At 41.9% G+C, this 23,505-nt stretch overlaps 1 protein-coding gene across 2 annotated transcripts; it reads right to left on the reverse strand.

Moving 5' to 3' along the window:
• Nucleotides 1–1,117: 1,117 nt before the first annotated feature.
• Rfk (Riboflavin kinase) lies at nt 1,118–23,340 on the reverse strand. 2 transcript variants are annotated; one of them, XM_050178862.3, is made up of 4 exons: nt 23,101–23,340; nt 11,779–11,930; nt 9,422–9,524; nt 1,118–3,348 (listed from the first exon to the last, which is right to left on the reverse strand). In XM_050178862.3, the coding sequence occupies exons 1-4, from the start codon at nt 23,216–23,218 to the stop codon at nt 3,206–3,208; spliced, it is 516 nt and encodes a 171-aa protein (XP_050034819.1). In that variant the 5' UTR covers nt 23,219–23,340; the 3' UTR covers nt 1,118–3,205. The 2 variants fall into 2 exon arrangements, with proteins under 2 accessions (XP_050034819.1, XP_054927088.1); XM_055071113.2 differs by lacking the exon at nt 23,101–23,340 and adding an exon at nt 17,999–18,138.
• Nucleotides 23,341–23,505: the final 165 nt, after the last annotated feature.

The following is a 23,505-nucleotide window of genomic DNA, read 5'->3' on the forward strand; positions in this document are numbered from 1 at the left end:
AGAGATGACACGCTGGCATATTCTTGTTGGACAACTACAAGTGACTTCAGAATGCAGCTTGCACCTGCTTGAGTGTCCTGTACCAATGCTAGAAGCTCAGAGCTGCCGTGTCAAGAAATTTCGACAATCGACTAGAAAACGACAAGACATTTGCTTGCAAAGGATAAAAGACCCCTTAGGTATGAAAGGGCACCAATAAGATAAAGTATGGTCCCAATTGCCAACTAGTTCTTGCTTGGCCGAGTTACAGAATGCCAACAACAATGTTTCACCATCTATAGCATTATCTGAAGTCTTTTCCAGCATGTTAGAAGCTGCAGATTGCTGCCAATGAGAGTGATTATGTTCCCATTTTCATTTTAGTGGATTTCTTCAGTGTATGTCCAGTATGGTTATGGTCCGTTTTAGCTGTGCAACTCGGACTCAACTTTCTATGCCACTCAGGATTTTCATTTGTTTTCTTGCATTCTCTACTACTATTGCCATTCACAACATGTGAAATGACATGGCCAACAGCCACTTTGTAGTTGGCAACAAAATGTGGCAGGGATTGCAAAGGAATGAAGGAAAGAACAAGTCACCTTTTTAGAGGCAATGCTTGTCATATGCCAAATGCGGGTGTAATCTTTGTATAATGAGCAGGCTGGCTTACTTCAAAAGGGTGTTGGCGGGCCCCTTTAAGAGATGCATACCTAAAACTTTTTCTTTATAATTGAAAGGCTTTTGGCAAAGTGAACCTGTAAAGAGTGATCATCGCTTGCAGATAAATATTTAATGTGTGCCCGTAGAGCTGATGCAAGTGTGCCATGGTGTGCAGCAACATAGTTTTTATAAAATTCGGGGATTTTGCGTGTCAAAACCACAATCTGATTATGAGGCACACTGTAGTATGTGTGGGGGGTGCTCCAGATTAATTTTGACCACTCTGGGTACTCCAACACGCACCCAATGCACGGTACATGGGCGTTTTCACATTCTGCCCCTATCGGTATGCGGTCACCACAGCCGAAACCACCACATCGAGCTCAGCAGCACAACCCCATAGCCACTGGGCTATTACAGCAGGGACTGGAAAAAAAGAGCCATATACAACAAAATCCACAAATGTGTGACAAGGCATGTTACCATAACTCCTTTATTAAAATAAGGGAGCATTCGAACAGATGTGTACACAAAAGCTACACAATAGGTCAGATCTCTTTGTAAATGCACCAAGATGAGGCTTTCAATGCATGATAACTAAAACAAGCATGTGAGAAATTTCACATCCAATAAAGCATGTTACGTTTCACAACTGTGCTGTCCGCTGGTAATGGTGGTGCTGGAGTTGTGAGGAAAATGAGTTTACGTGCTACGTAAGGCCAACAAGGCATCAAAATCTCAAGCCTGCACCTCCAAGACAATACAACATAGACCAGCATTAAGCAAATACGATAAACCCAACACGACTGCTTTAAACATCACACTAACATTTAAAGCAAACCGATTCTGCCAAAAATGAATAAATTAGTAATAAATTTAACACACGTGCTTGAAAAAGCCAGCCAACACCTTGTTCCCACTACACGCTCCATAAAAGGAAAAATATAGCATAGCAACTGCAGTAGAACCTCTCTAACATGCTTTTCACAGGCAATAGCACCCAGATAACACTATGTAAGCATGCTGCTATACTTATAGGCATCAGCAAGATCATAACCATAAGAACCTATCAGTAAAGAATGTGCTAGCAGGCTTCTACTGTACAAGTCTAATGGTGACTTCAAGTAACTTTAAGTGCAAGGATATACTAAGAGAGAAGCATTTTTTCAGTGATGAGGCTTGCCCAGTAGGCTAGCTTGCTTATGCTAAACCAACCTGTTTTGCTATGTAGCCTCAACAATGAAGCATCATCTTTAGTTCTGCAAGGTTTCTCATGCAAACTGGAACACCATACAATCACAATCAGCCTATATAAGTCCACTGCAGGAAAAATGCCCTCTATTATGAATATCCAATCACCCTTGCAATATTTTAGAAAGCAAAGATAAAAAGGAAAGAAAGCTCTATCAATTCAGGGCATAGAAAGTATCACACAGCTCATTGCAAAATGTCTATAGCTACCTCAAGTTACAATGTCATGATTTCAAAATTGGAAAGCATGGCAGATTTACATTACAGTACTCGCATGTCAACAATGACACCATAAATAAACAATGAAAATTTGTAGTTTTGCATTTTTTTTTAATGTGATCCTTTACAGCATGAAGAAGGAATGCTTCCACTAACTTCAATATCTTGAGTAAACATGAAATAAAAGTGCACTGCAGGTGATGAACATTTCTGATTTTGCCTTTTCTAAGGTATTTGCAATGGCATTGGACCCTTGTCCAATGTTTTACAAAATCTCAATGGTTCACTGTTTCCTCAGTGCACATGAAGCCTCATCACGAGTTAGATCATGCCGGCGATGAGCTACAGACGTTTATGGTAAGACGTTTAACAGAAACACACCGGCAAACTACACTTGTTTCTTAATTGCATTGCAAGTTCCTTCACAACATGGAAATTACAGTTCTTTCGTTCAGTTAAATTCTGCAAAATCATTTTCTCTCACATTTTGTTGACTGTGACAACAGTGGTACATAAAAAAAATAGATGACAATATTAATACACTTTCAACTGTTTCTTTCAATATGAAACAAGTTAACACCATTGTTTGTAAAAAAGATGTGCTAACACATCTAATCTAGGTGCAAAATACTGTTTTAAATAATCACCCTCAAAAGAAAGAAATACTAAAGCTGAAGATGTCTTGCTCAAAGAAGAAAACTTCTTGCAAATGCGCTACACCGGGGTACTGGAAATGAGCTTCTAATTTGGACAAATAATGAAAGAGAATGATACAAATAATTTAGTTTTTGTGGAGGTAATGGACACAAAAAGATGGTGATTAATTGCAAGGCTGCCATAAGCCTTCCATTAGTGTGCCTCCTTGAGCAAAATTCCTTCACGAGGCCATGCTTGAAGAATCACGCGAAATTAAACCACTCTCCTCTGCAACAAATGCATCTTCATAAATTTTCTACACCTGGGACAAGGAATGTGCTTCAGTTTGGAAAGGTGATGGAACAGAAATGGTAGAAATAAGTTAGCGTATGTCACAGTAAGGAACATACAAAATAGTGGTGGGGACAATTGTAAAATTGCTCTAAAAATTCCAGGATCACGTCTCTTGGCGCACGATCTCGGTGCCATTTGCAATGTTCTCTGTGAAAAACCTGTGATTCTTGAACAGCCGCCACTCTTCACGGTTGAGACTTTCATCGGCGTTCTGCATGTCTGCTTTGATCGCTGAAACTAGCTCATCTGGGCAAGACAAGTGACAGGTGGCAGGACAGTGGAAAAAGGAGAGATGAATGTCACCAAAGAGCAATGAAAATTTCATCACAAGACATAGCAAAGCATTTTCCTCTCTTCAGCCTTTCAGCCTTTAATTAGTGCAAGTGTAACCATAAGAGCAAAGGAACTTAGGCACAAATAAATTTACATTGCTCTACAGCATCACAGAATCTGATTTCAAAATGACCCAAGTCAATATAACGTCTATGATACCCCAGAATTTATATGTATGATTACACTAATGCACGTTGGCTACCAGGCATTTCAGGGAAGACCTTAACGGCACACAAAGAGACTAATCAGTTCAAATTTGGAAATGATACCTATGCAAGGTAAATTGTGATTCAGACAGTGATGACATGGTGTATCACATGTGCGGCTAGCAAGCAAATTCTGCAAATAGCAGCTGAACTGGTGTACTCCCTCGCATTGCTGGTTTGTGAGCACAATGATCAGCTGTGAAGCCACCCAACTATCGGCTTTATGACATAGCAAGGAAGCGCAAATACATTCACGTCACAAAAGAAAAGAGGGCAACCAGGGACTGCCCCTTGCCTACTTGTTTTCTTATGTAGTGTGAATGTGTTTTTCTACTATGTAGAGTACGCACCAACTAGGCCCACAGCAAGTACATGTACTTTTACATAAGTTGCAACAGCTGCCATGTCTCTTGCGGCAGTCATTGTGAAGCAAAGCTAGAACTAGCCACAAATAACTATGTTATTGTGCATTATTAGTAGTCACATCCAGTGGTGCAGCCAGGGAGGGCTGACTGGGCTTCAGGCCTCCACCCCGAAATTTTTCTGATAGACTCCCTGCTCCCTTTTATGCCTGTCATGTTGCCTATGAACAAAGGTGCATATCCTTCGAATGCCAGCCCCAGTCAAGTACAGGATGACACATGCCTGCAGGTAGACAAGGGGCCTGCTGAGGGTAATGGTTGTATCATTATGCACTAAGCTTCGAAAACCTGACGGAGAATAATCGAGCCTTAGCCTCCCTGAAAAGTCCTGGCAAAGTGCCTGGTTGCATCATAGCGTTTATAGCTTCATTCCCTAATTACAGTTAAACCTCAATATAATGAACTTCAATATCACAAAATTCTCAATATAATGAAGTATTTAACTTTTCATAACCTCTTGTCCATAAACACATATTTATAACTTCAGTATAACAAAGTGTGCTTGTATGTGATTTTAATATAATGAAATTTCGCTTCCGCCGCAAACGAATGCCGAGACAATAAATGGCAACTTCCGGGACGCAGACGGTCAAATGATTGAATTACAGGCAGCTGCTTGCTAACCCACCTCTCAAATCGCGCATGACCTGACAAGAGCTACCGCCGATGTGGAGCCGCATCATGTTCGGTATGGACGTCAGACTCTGGAGTTTTGCAAGACGCGTAGCGCCACCTGCCGTTGCGAAGAGGCAGTAATTGAGTAGTGCGAAGCCCGACTCCCTTGCTAAGTTGCCTATACAGCTAGCGACGGCGAAACAACGATTTAACTAGATTTTGGTCCATATTGCGAGTGTATTGCGCATTTAACACCCAGACAGAGAGCTATGGATTTCTGCGATAGTCGGACGGGCCGCCGAACTGCCATAAAGCGCTTGCTGGCTCACTCTTCAGACTGATGGCGGAAACGAAGGCAACCGCGATAGTTTCTCGCGCTACGAAGAAACGCCGCAATCGACGCTACTGTTGTGTTGTAAATTGCCATGAACGTGAAAAACGGAATAACAACGTTCAGTTTTTTTTTTACCTATTTCCATCGCGATCGTATGAAGGGGAAAGGCGAAAGCGCTGGATAGGGGCCGTTCAACCTGTTGGGTAATCGGATTACTTGCATTCCCCACAACACAGCAGCTCGCATGAGAAAGTGCGACAATTTTGTTCTTCTGTAATTGTGTTGCGTAGCCCTGACGGAGGACCGTGGTAACCAAGCGAAAACTCAAGAATCTGCAGCCGCCACTGCGTTGGTAACACAAAAAACAACGTTGCGAACCATCCTGCTTATGTGCCATCGATATCTCCACCTTTAACAGATGTCCGCCTCTGCTTGACTCAACAAGTGGAACGGAGAGATTTGGCAGGTCAGCTTAACCAAACATTTTGGTTCGTTTATGAATTCAAAATCCTGTTCTAGAGCATCGTTGTATCGCGAGCTCATTTCTACTTTCGGTATTTGGTATGTCCTAGCTGCACCGATACAACAAGCACGCTTCGTAATGTGCTGAGCCTGCTCTACTGCGTTTTTCAAATGTGAGCAATAAAGTTGCTGTAGGAGCACTGGATGAGTAATTGCGAAGTAACGCACGTGTGTAACGAAAAAAAATGTGGCGTTTATTTACATTTATTTGTGCGCACTTGTTGCTCGAAGCGTCTGCGAAAAGTTCAAATTAAGGTACTGAGCGATGCTGTAGCTCCTGCGAGAAAGAAAGATGCAGCGCGTAGGCACTGTAGGAAGCTTACTTTCATTATGATCGCACGCTCTTTACTGCCTTGGAAGACGTTTTCTGTTTGCTGCCCTCGAAAAGGCTATGAAAGGATTTAGTCTCTGTAAATAATTGCGAGACAAAACATTACGATAAAGTACATAAACATACAGGAGATACTTAAGTCTTGTGTTCAGGACATATTCAATATGAACCAATTTGAAATGCTTAGATTTTTATGCTGATATGCCTACAGACAAACCTGATGCTCTCTGTACTTGCGAGGTGCAGCACGCCGAAATAACACTTGAGACTTTATTTTATATTGTACACGTACTTCGCCCTGCTGAGCTTCCTTTCCGAAGCGTGGATGGGCGTAAGAAGCTTTCCAGGTCCTTGATTTTTAGTAAACCGTGCCTAAACAACAAACGAAAGAGAAGGGTCCATTGTGGCCTATGCAGCTTCGCTTGCGGACAGCTCTCCTTGCACTACTCAGTTAGCGCCAAGGCTGCGATGGGGGCGCTGGTGACGGGTTTTTCCGCAGCGCCGCCTGGGCAGAGTCTGAGGTCTATAAACAAGTGTGATAAGATCCTATCGCGGCCCGCGCACTTTGTGCTTTAGGTGCGAGTGAAAGTGTGCGAGGGGGAGACAAGAAAGATGGTGGCTTCATGAGTGCCGCCTTTCCGCGCGAGAAAAGAGAAAGAGGGGAGGGGAGCTCGCTCGCGGTGACGCGATGAAGCGCGCGAGAGGGGCTGGGGGTGGAGTGGGGGAATAAGTTAGCACTTCGCGATTTCTGGCGCGAGTCTCGGCCGCGGTTGCGCATGGCTGTAAGCGCGGCTGAGAGCATACGCAGCCGTGCACCCTGCTTAATCTGCCGCGTAATCTGCCGCGCGTGCAAAGAGTGGGCGCGCCGAGACGGTGTGGCACCATGTTAGCTGTCTTCCCGCGCGTTTAGTATGGGAGGCTGCGTAATCTCGAGTTTCGGTGACTCGTTGGAGCTAAAGGCAGACGAGGCATTCGCTATCAGCTGCAGGGGCGGAGTGCATGCGAAAGTGTGGTTGGCTTCGTTGCAGACTACCAAATTCATCAAAATAAACTGATTTTTCATTAAAATTAGCTTTTTTTTTTCAATTGGCCGATAATTCCAAAAGTTCTGCGGCTCCTTTCCTTGTAAGAAAAATCGATTGGCGACTGTACTTATTTGCATTAAAGGCCGAATTCCAATACAACGAAATTTCGATATAACAAAGCAAACTGCGGATTTTACCTACTTTTTTTACCTATTTTGTTATATCGAGGTTTAACTGTATTATGTGCACAGCGACTAACCAAAGCATAAAAGTCAGGAAACAAAAAGCATGTGTCATAACCCTTTAAATTAATATCTTTCCATTACTGTTTCTGAATGTGATTATTAAACACTGGACAGCAGCGATTAACCCTTCATCACATGGTGTATCATAAATGGTACACACGTTCTAGAACATCCTCTATCATAACAGAATTGAAAAAAGAAAAAATCATGTATTCACACAGAATCTTTCTCCTCTCTAGCAATGAAATATATAGCAACTTCAGTACTGGAAATAATTTTTCAGTTACTTTTCTTTTAAAATATGTATAGTGAATCACAGTTGCATACAAATGTAGTTCACACAATGTGTAGAAAGGTCATTGTTTAAATAAACAATATATTTTCACAAAAGTATGGATAGCTGGGCTAGTTGGTAATGCAATATTAGAAAAACACAGAGCGCTATAAACACACGGGACATAGAAAAGGAACACACACCACACGCTTTCTGCTAAGTGCCTGTGGTGTGTGTTCCTTTTCTGTGTCCCGTGTGTTTCTAGCGCTCCAAGTTTTTCTAATAATACATTTTCAGTCTAAGCACTTTAAAGCAGCACGCAAAAAATATCAAGGTGTTTATTTGTCGATTTTTAGCCTACCGAGATGTTTTGATAGAGAAATACATTCGGGTGGTTTTGTGAGGCTAGCATTATTGAAGCTATCATATATGATACAGCATGCAGTTAGAGGTTGTTTTGAGGAGCAGAGTAGAGATTTGTAAAAAAATAAGAAATTTGTTGGCACATTACATATCATATTTGTACGGGCTATACTCTTTCTTAGCACCATTATTTTTGTAGAATAGGCAAAAAAATGAATATGCCAGCACAGCTATTACGATGAAGATAGCGTGGTGCCTGCCGAGTTCTAGTCGCTAATAGCAGCAGCAGCAAATAACTCTCAAAGAAATATGAAGATTTTCCTTCAGCTTGCATTAAGTTCCTAAAGACGGTGCAAAAGAAAAATTAACCTAAAACTTAGGTCTATAAGTGATCCAGCCTAGATATTGAAGCTATCAATTAGTCAATCAAGGATGACATAATAAAATTTCAATAATACTTGTATTAGCTGAAGCAGTAAAAAATAGTACACTCCATTGCTTAAAGCAATGTGTCATGTTTTTAAGGCTTTCTGATACCTTTTGCAAGTTTTCTGCAATTCAAATGTACATTTGCACGGTCACGAAACACACCCATAAGTATGTGGTGTATCATGCATGATGCACAATTTTGGCTCATAAATATGCAAACAAGCATTTTTTCATAAAAGGGAGGTTGGTTTAGGCATTTCAGGCCTAAACAAAAGCTTGTATAGTTTTTTTTTTTTCAAGAGAAAACAAGAATTCATGCAGTAAGGGTTCAAGAGATGACTTTTCGGCAATATATAATCACATTAATGAATCAGGACGTAAGTCTAATTGAAAGTCTAAATAAAGCATGAGCTAAAATACATTAATATTTTAGTTCACCCATGAAGGTCCAAGAAGAATGTGCCAGCCAGATTTTATTGTGACAGAGCTTTAAGAGTTTCCTGAATTGTGCTTTATTCTTTCTAATGCTAAAACTAATGCTAATGCTTTATAGAGTACACTGGGCACTTATGGGAGCAAAACGCAATGCAGTTCTTTGAAGGAACGTTATACCTTGGAACCTTCTTTAAAGAAATGCTTACGATAGACGAGTCAACACAAACCTTAAACAGGCCTAATTTTCTTTCCAATTTCGTAATTACCATTTTAGCTTTTTATTCTTGTTACAGAGGTGTTTTGGACCCATTTCAGTGGATGCCAAGTGATCCAGTAAATTAAAGCACCAATATGTGCCTACAGGAAGTCTAAATCAGTTAAGAGACAGGAGGAGAGCAGTGTGGATCAGATGTGGGTAGCCAATATTCTAGCTGACATTAAGAGAAAGAAATGAAGCTGGGCAGGCGATGTAACGTGTAGGGTAGGTAACCAGTGGATTATTAGAGTTACAGAATGAGTGCCAAGGGAAGGGAAGCGCAGTTGGGGACAGCAGAAAATAGGTGGGGTGATGAAATTAAGAAATCTGTAGGCACAACTTGGAATTAACTAGTGCAAGACAGGGGCAATTAGAGATTGCAGGGAGGCGCCTTCGTCCTGCAGTGGACATAAAGATAGGCTAACAATGATGATGTGCTTACAAAACACATCTAAAGGCTACAAAATATAGAAATCGGTTAGAACAGGAAAGAAGGCTGTGCTGAAAGCAATAAACCACAGATGCTCACCTAGAGAGCCGAAGTTCTTTTCAGGCCTCAGATAGCCCAGCACTACAACCTTGAGCATTGCCCCATAGAAGTCTTGGTCAAACTTGTGCATGATGTGAGTTTCCTACATCAATGAAATGAGATTAAGAATAAGTGACATTTATTTAACACGGAGATTTGTTTAGCTTGTTTTAAGCAGTGAATTGTGCGCACCAAAGTTAAATAGATTTAATGTTATAACTCTGCAAGTGAAATCAAACAAGAGACATATATGACATATAACCATGACATGTAACTACAGCACTCATTTAAAAAAAGAAAAAAATAACAGTGCTTGAAACATATGCCCTCAGTTACTCTATAATTATTTTTGGAGTAACTTACATGATTACATTTAAACAAAGTAGCATGTTTAACAGAAAATTAGAATGCAACCCAATTGAATCTTGAAAATGTGTTGGTTAGGTTTCTAAAATTTTATAAGCATGGCACAACACCTGTAATATAAGTCGTGGGTGAAAACGACTGGGAGCTATGCGAGTCAGTAAATTTATGTTGTTGTGTTGTTACAAGCTTTGCTCATGAATCTATATGCACCAGTTAGCAGTACCCACTGTGGACTCTCATTACAGTGCTTCTACCCTACCCTATTCCATAGCCTACCCTACCCTTCTACCCTACCCTATTCTACCCTACCCTATTCAATAGCCCCGTTTTTTCTTGTTCACAGACAACAAACAAAACTACTATGTAGCATCAGAGTAACAGAGCAACAAGACTGATGACGACTTGGCTAAATTCTAGCTCATATTCCGCTGCAAAACTCTCAAATACTGCTTTCACAGTTACCTGCAGCAGCTTCTTTGATTTATCTTTCAAATGCCCCAACCTATTCTAAGCTGAAATCTCACTTTCATATATGAGCAAGGCAATACAGCAAAATAACCAAGATGTAGCCAATACTGTTTTCACATGCTACAAGATCACTTACACAATGACAAATGTAAATGTGATTCAGTGGCACTCACATGTTTGGAAACAGCTGTTCAAAGTTGGCTGCTTTGTTGGTAAAAGGTCCTAATACAAAAGTTTTATATGGGCTATGGATTAATTATGTAATGCTCTGTGACATTTTAAATTTTATGAGGTGGTAGGAGAAGCAAGCGTAAGCACCAAAGCGCATTTGTTTTGATACTGCTTTCTTCAGGGAATCATAAGGTTTACATTACACAACACTTAAGCTATAACTAATGCTTGGAGTAAGCACGGGCTGCCAGCCAAAATTAAAAAAAAGAGGTCTTAACTGCAGCTGCAAATCACCCAAGTTCAAATTAACATGAGCCAAAAGCATGCCACACTTAAGAACATTACCTCAAGTCACCATCAACATGACAAAGTATGCTTGCCTCAATCCTAGACAAAAAAAGGAATAACACCCCTGTATATTCCAAAAGGATATGCAGAAACACTAAAAAGCAGCAGATGGCAGCACCATCTGCCGAGAACAAGGCACGACTGCCGTTGAAAGTTATTAGCGGCAACACAAATAGCAGCTGCAGCCTGCAGCTGCACGTGAAACAGACTAACTCACATATGTTACAGTTACTGCAGCCTGTCTAGCAAGTTTTCGTGCCACAGCAGCTGTGAAAAGCACATTTATTTTCAGTCTGACGTGATGTGTCGTGTGGCTGAAAAGAGCTCGAGGGTCTGAATTCTATGGACGAGTGTGTCATGAATGTGTTAATGCCACTTCACTTGTACTGCAATATTTCTCCAGTTGCAAGGAAGTGAAATGAGATAAGAGCAACAGGAACAAAGTGTAATATCACTGTATTGCATAATCTTCAGCTGATAAGTTAATCACGTTTGTCACTACATATGCATGATATTTTGGCAGTACATAACAGTAATCATTGGCAATTATCTTTCGTATTCTAAATCTAACTTTTTTTGCTTGTATATTGAATACAGCTGAATGTTGCAAAGTAGACACCAAATAAGAATAATTATTGGGAGTATCATAGCTAGTAAATTACCCAGTGTATCACTAAATATAAATGATATGTGGGCAGTACACTACACTATGGACAAAAATGTTTTCTAAATTCTAGATAATTTCTTTCATTTGTAGTAGCCTCAATACAGCTGAATGGTGTAAAGCAGAGGCTAAATGGGAACATTTGCCACATAACGATTGTACAATGACAAATTAGCTTTAATAACCTTAATATAGGAATCCACATGGATGTTGCAAGCCAGAAAGAGAAAGCTGAGACAAATTGATGCTCTAGCCATCATCCACACACTGGCATGGCCACTGGCATGACCAGTATTGACGCTAGTATAGAGGTGTTAATGTTTTTTCCCCCAGCACTTACCACAGACTTTTTCTCGTTCTTGTAGTATGGGTTCCAGCCAACGCTCATCACCATCTTGTTGACAGGGCCATCATTGACAGAAGCCCAACCGTAGTAGACTCCACAATCCAGTTCCGCAGGAATTTTCGAGACCAGCTCTTGCGAGAAGTTGGCTGTGATGAGAAATCGAATGTGATAACTTGATTTTGCAGCTTCCTTATTTCTTTCAGTGAAAAATTGCAGAATAAAGCAGAGTAGCTAAGAACTTCAGATTACTGAGGTGTTGTTTACAAAAAGAAAGCTCTGCAACAAGCAGCGAACTGCTAATGGGCTGATGCAACAGATGCCATATAATAGAAGCCAAGAGCTGTTCTATACCATGTAAGCCCCGACAAAACACATGCTGTAGTAATATTTAATCAACACAAACACAATGCCCATTGTCTACAAATGCACAATATAAAAGCTGACATATATACTTAAGAAAACAAAGGTGAATTTTTTTTTCTTAAGCAAGAAAACAAGAGACAAAGTCATGTTAAGTGATATCTACTCATATAAATCATAGCAAGTGGTGAAACTGATAAAGATAACGAATTCAAAATAATCTCCTTAGAGCAGTTCAGTGAAAACAAAAGATAAGGTGTTGCAGGAGAAGGCCCCACCACAACATGCTTGTGCACCAAAGATACTCAAAACAAATTTAGTAGTAGTGATCGTCAGACAAGGCCAATCATTTATATAATATTCATCAGTTAAATGTGCTTGGGTGAATTACAGCCCATGTAGAAAAGTCCTTCAACAAGTGCTCAAAGTTATGTATCCAGGGAAAATATGGGGAGGGCGGGAGATGGAAATTCAAGACTATGAGCAAAACGAGAACAAGGTGAAAGCAGGAGCCAATGTTTCGACAAATGGACTTGTCTTCTTCAAGGACTTGTCTTCTTCACTTGAAGAAGACAGAGACAAGATGAGTCCACTTGTCGAAACAGTGGGTTTTGCTTTCACCTTGTTCTTGTTTTGCTTAAAGTTATGTATGTGACACTGAGTTCACATTCAGTGGACATAGACAACTTTAGCAATTATGGCTTAATTATAAGATTTGAAAATAATTACTGCCTTCCTGTTCTTTCCCAATTTTCATGCATTATATGAAGCACCAATGCTGTCCTTGGCAAACTAGACAAGTTCTCTTAGTTTTTGCAGGCGGCTATAATCCGCGACTATAGCAAATGAGTGTTTAAGACTTGATTGTGTGTATATTTTCCTAGGTACTTGCCTTTCTTTTTTCTTGCTTTTTTCCCCCCGAACGCCTGCTGCACTAATGCCTCACTTCACTCTGGCACAGAGACTGTGGGCGGCTGGTAGAGAGGCAACATAATGCCCCTATGCAATGCGCTACCACATTGCTGTGGTGATATATGGGAAAAGTTCTAATTGTGTAGGTTAATTACAGCCTTTGCAGTATATTACTGATGCAAATTCTCCACAGCATTATAACTGCATTAAGTGCAGGTTAAGTACGCCTTTTGGTGAATATTCAGCAGATGCTTCGAAAGCACTATATATGGGCAACATTTTAAGGTGTGTAGTTTAATTAGACAACTGAAATTCTTAGTGCATCTGCACGAAATGTACAGCTTCATTGGAAATTGGCCTGTGATTCTGCAAGGTCCCATGACTCTGCTGTCATTTTTTTTTAATGCAGGCAAACAATGATAAAGGTGGCATCATATTATTGAAAATACAGTATTTTGATGACACTGAGATCGCGTGATTGCTCACAATGAAGGAAAACAATAGAATTAAGGGGCTTGCCACAGGTTCTGTGCTGCCCGAGTCCTACATGCATGTAGAGCAAAATGTGGGGAAATGTAAGGACACTTTGTTCCCATATAATTACATGTAAGAGTGACATGTAATCACTCTGTAGCCATTTTATAAACATGGAGTAGTGCCAAGAGTATATTTTTGAACTTGGATTAAGCAACTGTTACTTTGGACATTGTCAAATTATGCCGAATAATCAAATTTTGTAAAGGTGGCCTGTTGAGCCAATCAGAGAGGCTATAGCAGTTCTGTGAGCCAATCAAAGCTGACAATATGGTGAAATTGTACAAAGTGGAATACGTGTAGGAAGGAATTCCTTGCTCCATGCCAGAATATCACCTCAGATTAAAGTAGAAAACAAAATACGCTGGAGTAATTTCAGAACTGATTGCATTTGAACTTATGCTGATAGTACTCCACTCCTCCGTTTTGGTGTTAGCACAGCCTTCGCCTAGCTAAGTTTCCATTAAATTGCAGTGTTTCCTGTGCTCTTGAGCTTACTGCTTGTATGACAACTGGTGCAGGTCTAAATGCCCCCAAGTTGACAGGCATTTGATAATGCATATGTTGATGAGGCGGCACAAATGGATAGTTACTTATGCAAATGCTCCACAGCACTTTAAGTGCATTTCAAGAACAGCATAATTGCACAAATTTACTCAGTTTTCCCAGTGAGGAGTAGCAGGCTAGAGACATGCTCTCCGACCTCTCCTTCTTCCCTTCATTAATATCTCCTCAATTTTTTTGAAATAACAAAGGTCAAATAAGCACCCATTTACTGATGGCTTATTAGTCTGTTTTTTACTGTTGGCAACATAATTGCAATGTTGCAATGTGTTACAGTAAAGAAACTTAGTAATAAATGCATCTGCATATTATTGTTCAATATTCATATTAGAAAATTTTGATATTCACACATTCATAGTATGCACAGACTTCAACCGACAGTCACCTTCAGCAACATGAGGGAATGTCAATACGATAAACCCAAAAATTAATATTATATATATATATATATGTTTTAGTGTCACAAAATTATGCACAGTCTGAGGAGTAAAACAGAGCAACGGCAAGTGTGAACAAGCAGTATAAAGTATTTAAATATGCTGCTAAGTGTTTGATGTAATAGTGTAATAGTGATGTAATAATAAAGGGAGAATTAGACATCCACCCAATCGTAGCAATTGCTACAAAGGAAACCCATGCGGGTTCCTTGAAAGAAAAGCCTGGTAGAGCAGCTGCCCCAAAAAGGTGGTAGTCCCGGGATAGAGTCTCAGACCAGGACGAATTTTTCTTCAACTATGCAGCTTTTCTTTCGAGGAACCAGTATGGGTTTCCTTTGTAGCATTTGCTACGATTGGGTGGATGTCTCATTTTCCCTTAATAATTACTTCTCTCCACCATGCAGGTTTCCGCAGAACTGTTACATCAAACTCTTGCCTTTGCTTCGAGTTGTTGATAAATTCGACTTCGCCCAGCCATCTGCTAGTCGCCTGGTTAGCTCTGATGGTAGAGCGACTGCCCCAGAAAGGCAGTGGTCCCGGGTTTGAGCCCTGGACCAGGACAAATTTTTATTTAACTATGAGGTGTTTCTTTCAAGGAATCTGTATAGGTTTTATTTGTAGTGATTGCTACGATAGGGTGGTTGTTTAATTTTCCCTTTATTAATGCTGCTAAGTGCAGTAAACCATGCCATACGACCTTGTATTTCAAGCTATGCAGTTTGTGTTCACATGTCATCTTAGCGGCTTTGGTTTCCTGTATGTGTTGATTTTATTGAATAATGTGGTTGATATGCAAAACAGATTCATTTTATCCTACATTCCTTAGTTGTGAGCGCAAATTTTTTATTTAAGCGGGCTGCATTGTAGTGTATTAGCATGGCTGTTTTGCAGATGTCTGTCTAACTTCATTTGTGTATTTTGCTATGCTGTTGAGTTCAAACATGCCAAATGTGTATGCAAGGATAATAATGAAAGCGCAACAGAAATTGCTGTTTTAAGTGCATCCTGTGAGTTTGCTCTGACCAGGTTTAATAAGGAATGGGATCGCAAAGCACAGTTTTGCAGCTCAACAGGGAGCAAAGAATGATGGAGACTGAAAAAAAAAAAATGAAAGGCTTTTGCGATGATGGAAAGAAAGTGAAACAAGGTGTATACTCTCTTAGAGCCTTTCTAACCATTGTGGTACATGTGTAAACAAAAAAACCCGAACAGCCTCAATAAAATCCTGAATTTCTCCTCTTCTAGGTCATAAGTGTGAGTAGTATATTATTTCTTACATCCTGGTAGTATAAACTAAAGTTTCTTAGGCTCCAGTAAATGGCAGTAATATATCTGCCAACTTAATTGGTCATCCTGCCATTTGCTTCTGAAAAAAAAAAGCAAATGGAAATCTGAAACTATGGCTAATATTTGGTACATAATTACACAAAGAGATGCCATGGCAAAAAAACTTCAGAAATTTCAGCACCATGTTCAGCATCCCCATTTTGCAGACATTTCAGCATTCCTAATTCAGCAAGCAAAATTTTGCCTAACATATACAGTAGCTCTTAACACAGAATGCCAGAACCACAGCAACCCTTTCACCCTCCCATATGAAAAGAACTGCAGCTGCCATCTCCCCTTAGAGGCAACAGGGACGCATTAGCCTCTATATGTACTTGTTTATTTGTGTCCATGTGGGTATTATTACTTGCCACTGTGGTTAAAATTACATTCTGGGGTTTTACATGCCAAAGCTACGATTTGATGATGAGTCATGCCATAGTGAGGAACTACGGAATAATTTTGACCACTTGAGGTTCTTTAATGTGCACCCAATGCACGTACACAGGCATTTTTGCATTTCATTCCCATTGAAATGTGACCTCCATGAACAGGATTCGATCCCACACCCTCAGGCTTAGTAGCACAATGGCATAGCCATTACACCACCATGGCAGGTCGCTATGGTTCAGTGGCTTTGCAATTGTGCTACTGATTTACAAGGAGAATTCGATCCCCTGCCTCCATAGTCACATTCCAATGGGACAGAATGCAAAACACTCATGCACTCGGATTTACGTTTAGCCCTCCACTACGCCATCCTTCGTAGCCCATGTGTCTATATAAATCTAGACTAATAAAATATTTTTCAAAGCTCTATTTTTGGTAATTTCACAGCATTACCTGAGCAAATGAAGGTCAAAGTTACACATTTTGAATTTTGCGTCGTAACCTTGGAGCTGGTACGTCAGTGTGACGTCACAAATTCCAAAGCATGTTCTCGTATTTTGCCCGCTGTGGCTCAGTAGAAGTCTCTGAAGCTTGGTAAACATAATATTCGGCTTGTTTAGAATATTTTCTAGTCAATTTTTACTGATAGAAAGTGAACTATGCATGAACAGACATTGTCAAAATTTATGACGTCTTGGTGAGCTGTTGCAGAACTTCAAGGTGATTTTTCCATATGTCTCATATTTGAACAAATTCTGGCTTATCAATCCCTTTCTCATGGCAGGAGTGTCCTTTTTTCATCCTGCAGATGGGTAATTTACTAATACAGCTCAAACGATTTCTCTATAATGACTCTTTAAATCCCATAATTTGATATTGATTTTTGTCTTAGTTAATAATAGAACTCAGCCCCAGAAACCAAATGCAGTAACCTGTTGTTTGTCCCACTTTTGTTTTGGAATGTAGAAACATATGAGCTACTGTGGATGAATGAAATGCAAGCAAGTTATACCTAATTGGAATGCATTCTTTTTGTTCCCACTATCTCCAGTTCCAGTGATGTTGGTATGGTTTTGCCTTGCATGCTTAGTTTTAGGCTTACATAATTACTGGTGAATGGATTTGTATAGTGATGTGAAATTGTACCATTGAATTGGTTTAGGTTCAGAAAGTGTTTTACTTCATAATTTCCGATTCATACTTCATTTGTCCATGGCAGCACAAGCAAACACGAGCACTGAAAATATTTTGGAACAGTTGGCATTTAAAATGGCCTTCTTGGAAAGCTATAATGCTAATGCAAGGTTAAAGTCATGCCTGTGGCATGTGAGGAGTTTGGGTACACTGAACTTTTAATGCTCAGCTTTGTTGTAGCTTTCACAGAGGTAGCAATGTTAAACATTTTGCACAGTGCAAGGCAGTGAAACGATTGAAAAAAAAAAAAAAAGCTGTAGTTTCGCCCGAAAGGCGAAGCACCGATTGCGAGAGCAAATTATAGATAGCTATAAGAAGTAAGGATAGTAGTTTTACCAGCCGTATAAGCGTGTAAACATTCGCTTACTAACTAAATTAACAAGCACGGTGTCACGCGCGCACAGGTAAACATGAACACATCTCGCTCGATGAGTGCGGAAACTTGCGGTCAATACGCTGGAGTGGGGAATCGAGGAAGCAGCAGCGAGCGAATTCACCTTCGTGCACTTCTCGCTCCAACGCCAACGAAACGTGGAAAGCACAGCGCATACGAAGCTACCGGCACTACGCGCACCCAGCAAACATCACAGGCCCGCGCGGGCGTGCACTTTGGCTGGCCACGTCGCAGATCACTTTCAAGATACGGCGCTCCCGTGGTCGCGCCGTAAGCAGCAGCCGCCTCACCCCCGTGCCTAGCGCGCGCTTCCGGCCCGCCTTCCTCGCTCGCGCACGCGATTGAGCCGCGTTCGCCGGCTCACCCTCGCACACTTTCGCTCGCACATACAGCATACGGCGCGCGCGGCGACGATTTTATCACCCTTGGACTTTATACGGAACCTCACGGCGACGGCCGAAATGCGGCTGGAGTGTCCATCGCAATAATAATCATAAAAAGTATTTTCATGGAAAGGTCTCGCACATGGGCTGCCTACGGGACTTCCGACTCGGTGTTGAGAAAATAAACTGGCCGCAACGGTAAAGATCGTGTACGCACCTGTGACAAAACTATTGTGCAAGATGAGTCAGCTGGAAACAGAGGCACCTTCCTATGCTAAATTAAGAAATTAAAACAGTGCAGCAGCAGAACAGCTGCCCCCTATGCATGATTTAATTTATTGTGACGTGACAAAGCCACGGGGGTTTATTACGTCAGTACAGCCGGAAGGAACAAGCAAACAACGACGCAAAGAACTAGAAATAAATTGACACTTCTACCATGAAAAGCAAACACGGCAATGTACAGCATGTGCTGTGGCATTCGACCAGAGGGAGACCTAATTGAAGTAAAGAGAATTAAAGCATTGTATGAAACTTTGTCCTAAAGGGCCCCTCACCAGGCGTGGACACTTTCAGCTGACAAGCGCCGTGCATACAATGAGCGCAAACGATCGTGTCTGCTAAGTATTACATCGCTACGCGCCGCGGAGAGATGATGGCTTAGTGGCCTAAGCAGGCGTGCGAATCAATGGTGAGGATCATCAAACAAAGAAAAAAAAAGTGAAAAAAAAAAATCAAGAATAAAAAACAAAACACTACATGTTCATGACATTCCGGCCAAGCCGGCCTCGTGCATAAACTCCCGCGTAAGAGCCGGTCGCCGTTTGCCCTTCTCCTCGCGGGCGCCGCGCTCCAAGCAGGAGGGATGACGTAGTGCGCCTACGTGGTACATGTGTCCTTGCTGTGACGTCGCACTTAGTGACTCGTGACTTCGAGAATTATTCAAGGCAACATCTGTTATTAAGGAGAAGCTTTCTTTGCCTCTTCCTTCGACTTTCCCACTGCTGCTGTCGCGCACACGGCTTCTGGGAGGGGGGAAGGGGTTCAGAGATGGCAGGCGCGAGTAAGAGAGGAAAGACGACGGGAGAAACTCGTTTTCACCCCACCGCGTCGAATGTGCACAATACCCTCTGGAGCTCCCTGGCTGGCGCCACTTTAGCTGCTTGACAGATTTAATTATCCGTGACTCCCCTCAGAAGCATTGCAGAAACTGCAGACCAGAGGGGACGCAGATGGAACTGTAGGGAGAAGAGGCAGTTCCTACACAAGAGAAGGGGGGAGGTGCAGTGAGAAGGCAAGGAAACTCCACCACTATACGACAGCGGTTGCGAGGACACAGGATAAGCTTAAGTTCAAGGTACGGTACAGTACGTTGCTGCTATTTCTGAAAAATAAACGTCATGCGAATGTCAAGCGGGCATGATTATATTGCGCATAGTGCTACACTGACGAACGTAAGGGACAGGACGCGGACGTACGTAGCGGAAGCACGTCCGCGTCCTGTCCCTTACGTTCGTCAGTATAACACTAAGAGCAATATAATCATGAACGTCCACCAACTAGCCCCGTTCATTGCTTTACTAAATGTCAAGAGAGCAACTTATGGAGGGCGCGCAGAAGCAGAGCCATATTAATCAAAGCGCACCGCAGGGTCCAGGAGACACTACGGAAGCGGTCGACCGTCAAATCAACACTTCTGTGCGCGCCGCGTCAGCTTTGCGGCTATGGCATTGCTAGAGGTCGTGGATTTGATTTTAATCGCGGCAGCCGTATTTCGACGGAGACTAAATAGAAAACGCACGTGAACTTAGATTTTGGGACACGTTAAATGACATCACGGTGTCAAAATTAATCCGGAGTCCGCCACTATAGGCGTGCCTCGATAATCCGAGTGTGGTTTTGGCACGTACAACCCCATAATCCAATTCAAGTTGAATACTTCTGCCACAATGCGATGTGCCATGTGAGGCAATGACAACGCTCAACCCTCTCAGAGGTTATAATATATGGCGCACAACACGCCTCAAGCAAACACCTCTCCCTGTCTGTTCTGTGTACTACGCAGACAAACAGCAGTGGTGCACGCAAGGTAACGTTTAACATCAACTCACCGATCTCTTGTTAGCCTTAACGTTGAATAAGCTTTAGCCGTCAACATCACCACTAATTATCGTCAATCAAAGCATCCAGCACGGAAAGCTTCGCTTACATCGATTCCCACAGTGCGTGGGATCAGCATAATTTTTGTGTAATCTATTGCATCGATAGACGAATTAAGGTTTAGAGAAATAATAAAACACACAAACCGAATGTCTGCGTGTATTTGTTTTACTTCGTACCGCAGCAAGAGAGATGTACTTCCGTTTCGTCTCTTGTTCCCATGTCGTGCAGTCGCGCGTGCTGATAGCGAAACTATGCAATTTCCTACCGTGTTCCAGCGCGCGATCATGCTCTGTGATCCGTTTGTGTTTGCCTCAATGTTCGTGTAGCACCGACTTGTACCGCTAGTCAGGTGTTCTAGAGACCAGCGCGCGCAATCGCGCGCCACGCGAAACGAGACAACCACAACAGAGCTCGCGCGCGACACCATCAGCGGAAGACCGCCGCGCAGCAACAAACCGAGGGGGGGGGGGAAGAGAGAGAGAGGTTCGTGACGTATGCGTCACGCGATCCATGGAGGTCCGTTAGGGAGAACGGAGGGAAGGAATTTCGCTTGCGCTCACCTCCTGAAGTGAGTTCGCGCCACTGAAATTTTTCAGTTTGTTCTCCATGAGTATGTAACAATTAGTATGCAGACAAGGGTCCCAAAGTCAATGACTGTAACGGGATCCTCGGTTCTAAAAAAAAAAAAAAAAAATGTATACAAAACGTATTCAATTTGAAAAATTCCTGCGGCTGGACGCTCATTAGAGGGCACGTAACAACTTCCAGCGTATAACCAGGATTGGGGCCTGGTGAGGGGCCCTTTAAACACTATAGTGATTAAGTATCAGCACAGCACTGATAGAAATAAATTCTGCAAGCAGAGCAACATGCAAAATTTTCCCTCTGACATTTAAAAAGGTCAACTAACGCCTCGCACGTTGTGAATTTCATAGGCATGTTGAAACGTACGAGAGCAACGTAGCACTTGAGATTGATGGACGGAGTGCCACGTACTAAGTGCTGTTTTTAGTTCAGATATATACCCCCCCCCCCCCCCAAAAAAAAAAAAGAATAATAAGCTGCATAATACTCAATAACTATAGGGGCTCGCTTGACAATCGGGAAGGAAATTTGAGCCTTTTTTGTTGTTATTCTATAACATATCATGCAATAGAGCCTTAGGGCAATACCTGGCATCCATTTCTCCCTTTAAAAATTGTGACAGTTCACGAGTGCTAGATGTTTATGATAAAATGTTATTACAATGTTCTCAAATAGGCTGCAAAACTGCAAGGCAATGCCATGAATACTCCACAAAGGTTCAGCTGCTGTATAATAACTACTGAAATACATAGAAAGGAAGAGCTATGTATATATTAAAAAAATGTATAGCTTTCTGAACTATGCTATATCCTAATGATACTTATGAATTTAGTGTCAAGACAGAAATCAACTTGTGAAGTGGAGTCTACTCAGATGAAAATAATTTGACCAGAGCTCAGTTGTGCGATTTGTAGCTTGTACCTCTCTCTTTTCCTTGTTGACTTGTAGTGGCAAATTTAGCTTCAATTATCGATCAATTGAAACTGTGAAACGATATCGTGGTGAAAGTTTTCTCTGCGGCCGACTCATGAAGGAAAAAAAAAAGGGGGGGGGGGGAGGCAGTCAGGACCGACAGGAATTAACCGTTTTCCAGTTTGTAATCTTGCAGAAGTTTACCCAATATATGTATTACTGAACATTAACAACGGGCCCCATACGCACATATGTTGCAGTTTTCGCATCTTAAGTAGTTTTGCTAGCATATATAGTTTCCTTTATCAGAGTTTAAAATTCTCAGAATGTAACGATCGAAGTGCCTCAATGGTGGAGCTAGGTGAAATGAAGAAAAAAAATCTTTTTACGCCGCGTAAGGTAAAACATCATAAGACGACCTGTTTATTCCGTTTATTTCGTCCATTCAGGCCACAGAGTTGATTTTCTATCTTCACTGAGCTTGATTATCAGATCTACATTAAAGATGTTGAGCACACCCGAAGAGGGATCAAGCAGAGCAGCAAGATCGAGGTCAAGTGTGTTTGAAAACGACCATGTGCCAGCAGCGCTCGACGTGCGATGACGCGAGTTCTTAGTATTAAATTCTACTCGGGAAACTTAATCCACGCACTATACACGGTACGATCCAGCCACGCAGAAATATCCAGAAAGAATAAAGGAAAGCAGGAAAAAGACATCAAACCGAGGTTTACTCACCTGACGCAATAAATGTTTAATCAACAGGCCCGCGGCGACAGGCGCACGAATCAATCGAAGCCGAACGCGATTAACCTTACGCACCATTCCATATCTTACGCAAGCTGCAGAAAGGCCCTACTTCATCGTCTCAAAATGCCGGAAATCTTGTAAGGAAAAACCGCCGGCACAAAGGTTTCGGCTAGCCGAACCAGCGACAACAAAATGCCGTACAGGTACTACAGGGCGCTATCAGATTGCCGGCTTGGACTTCGGGGAGTGCGCTGGTAATCAGTGCCAGTGGCTTGTAGTACGCGATATTTATATAAGAAACAAGTACGCACGAGGGAGCGCCGGTAAATGCATTTTTCCAGGTGCTTGCCTTGACCGCACCTTGACATCCATTGAAGCAGGGACGGATAAGAAGCGGAATTAAAGCACTCACCGGTGGGTATACCCAACTGCTTGCTGCCTCGGCCGAACCCTTTCACTACGGTGCCACGAAGAAACAGCGGCAAACACTTGACGCCGTTAGGAGACAGCTTGGACGGAAATACTGGCATTGGAGATTTATAGGGTGCAACTCGACAATTGCAGAACGGAGTAGAGCTTGACAGCCAAACGTGAGGCTGGTGCGGTTAGCGAGTGTGTAGTGCGTCGTGTGTCCACAGAACGCGCAGACGACTTGTTTTTGTTCTGTCTTTTAACGGATCGAGTCGATATCTAGTCGGTCATAACCTCCTAAACCGAAACCGAAAACGACTTCATGCTCGCGGCACCTACTGGAATACCGGTCTGATAGAGTACTTGCGAATAAGTTAACATTTTACTTTATTTCGTCCATAGAGTC

This window comes from Dermacentor andersoni, chromosome 5 (assembly GCF_023375885.2).
Source record: "Dermacentor andersoni chromosome 5, qqDerAnde1_hic_scaffold, whole genome shotgun sequence".
In the NCBI taxonomy this organism is placed as follows: Eukaryota; Metazoa; Arthropoda; class Arachnida; order Ixodida; family Ixodidae; genus Dermacentor; species Dermacentor andersoni.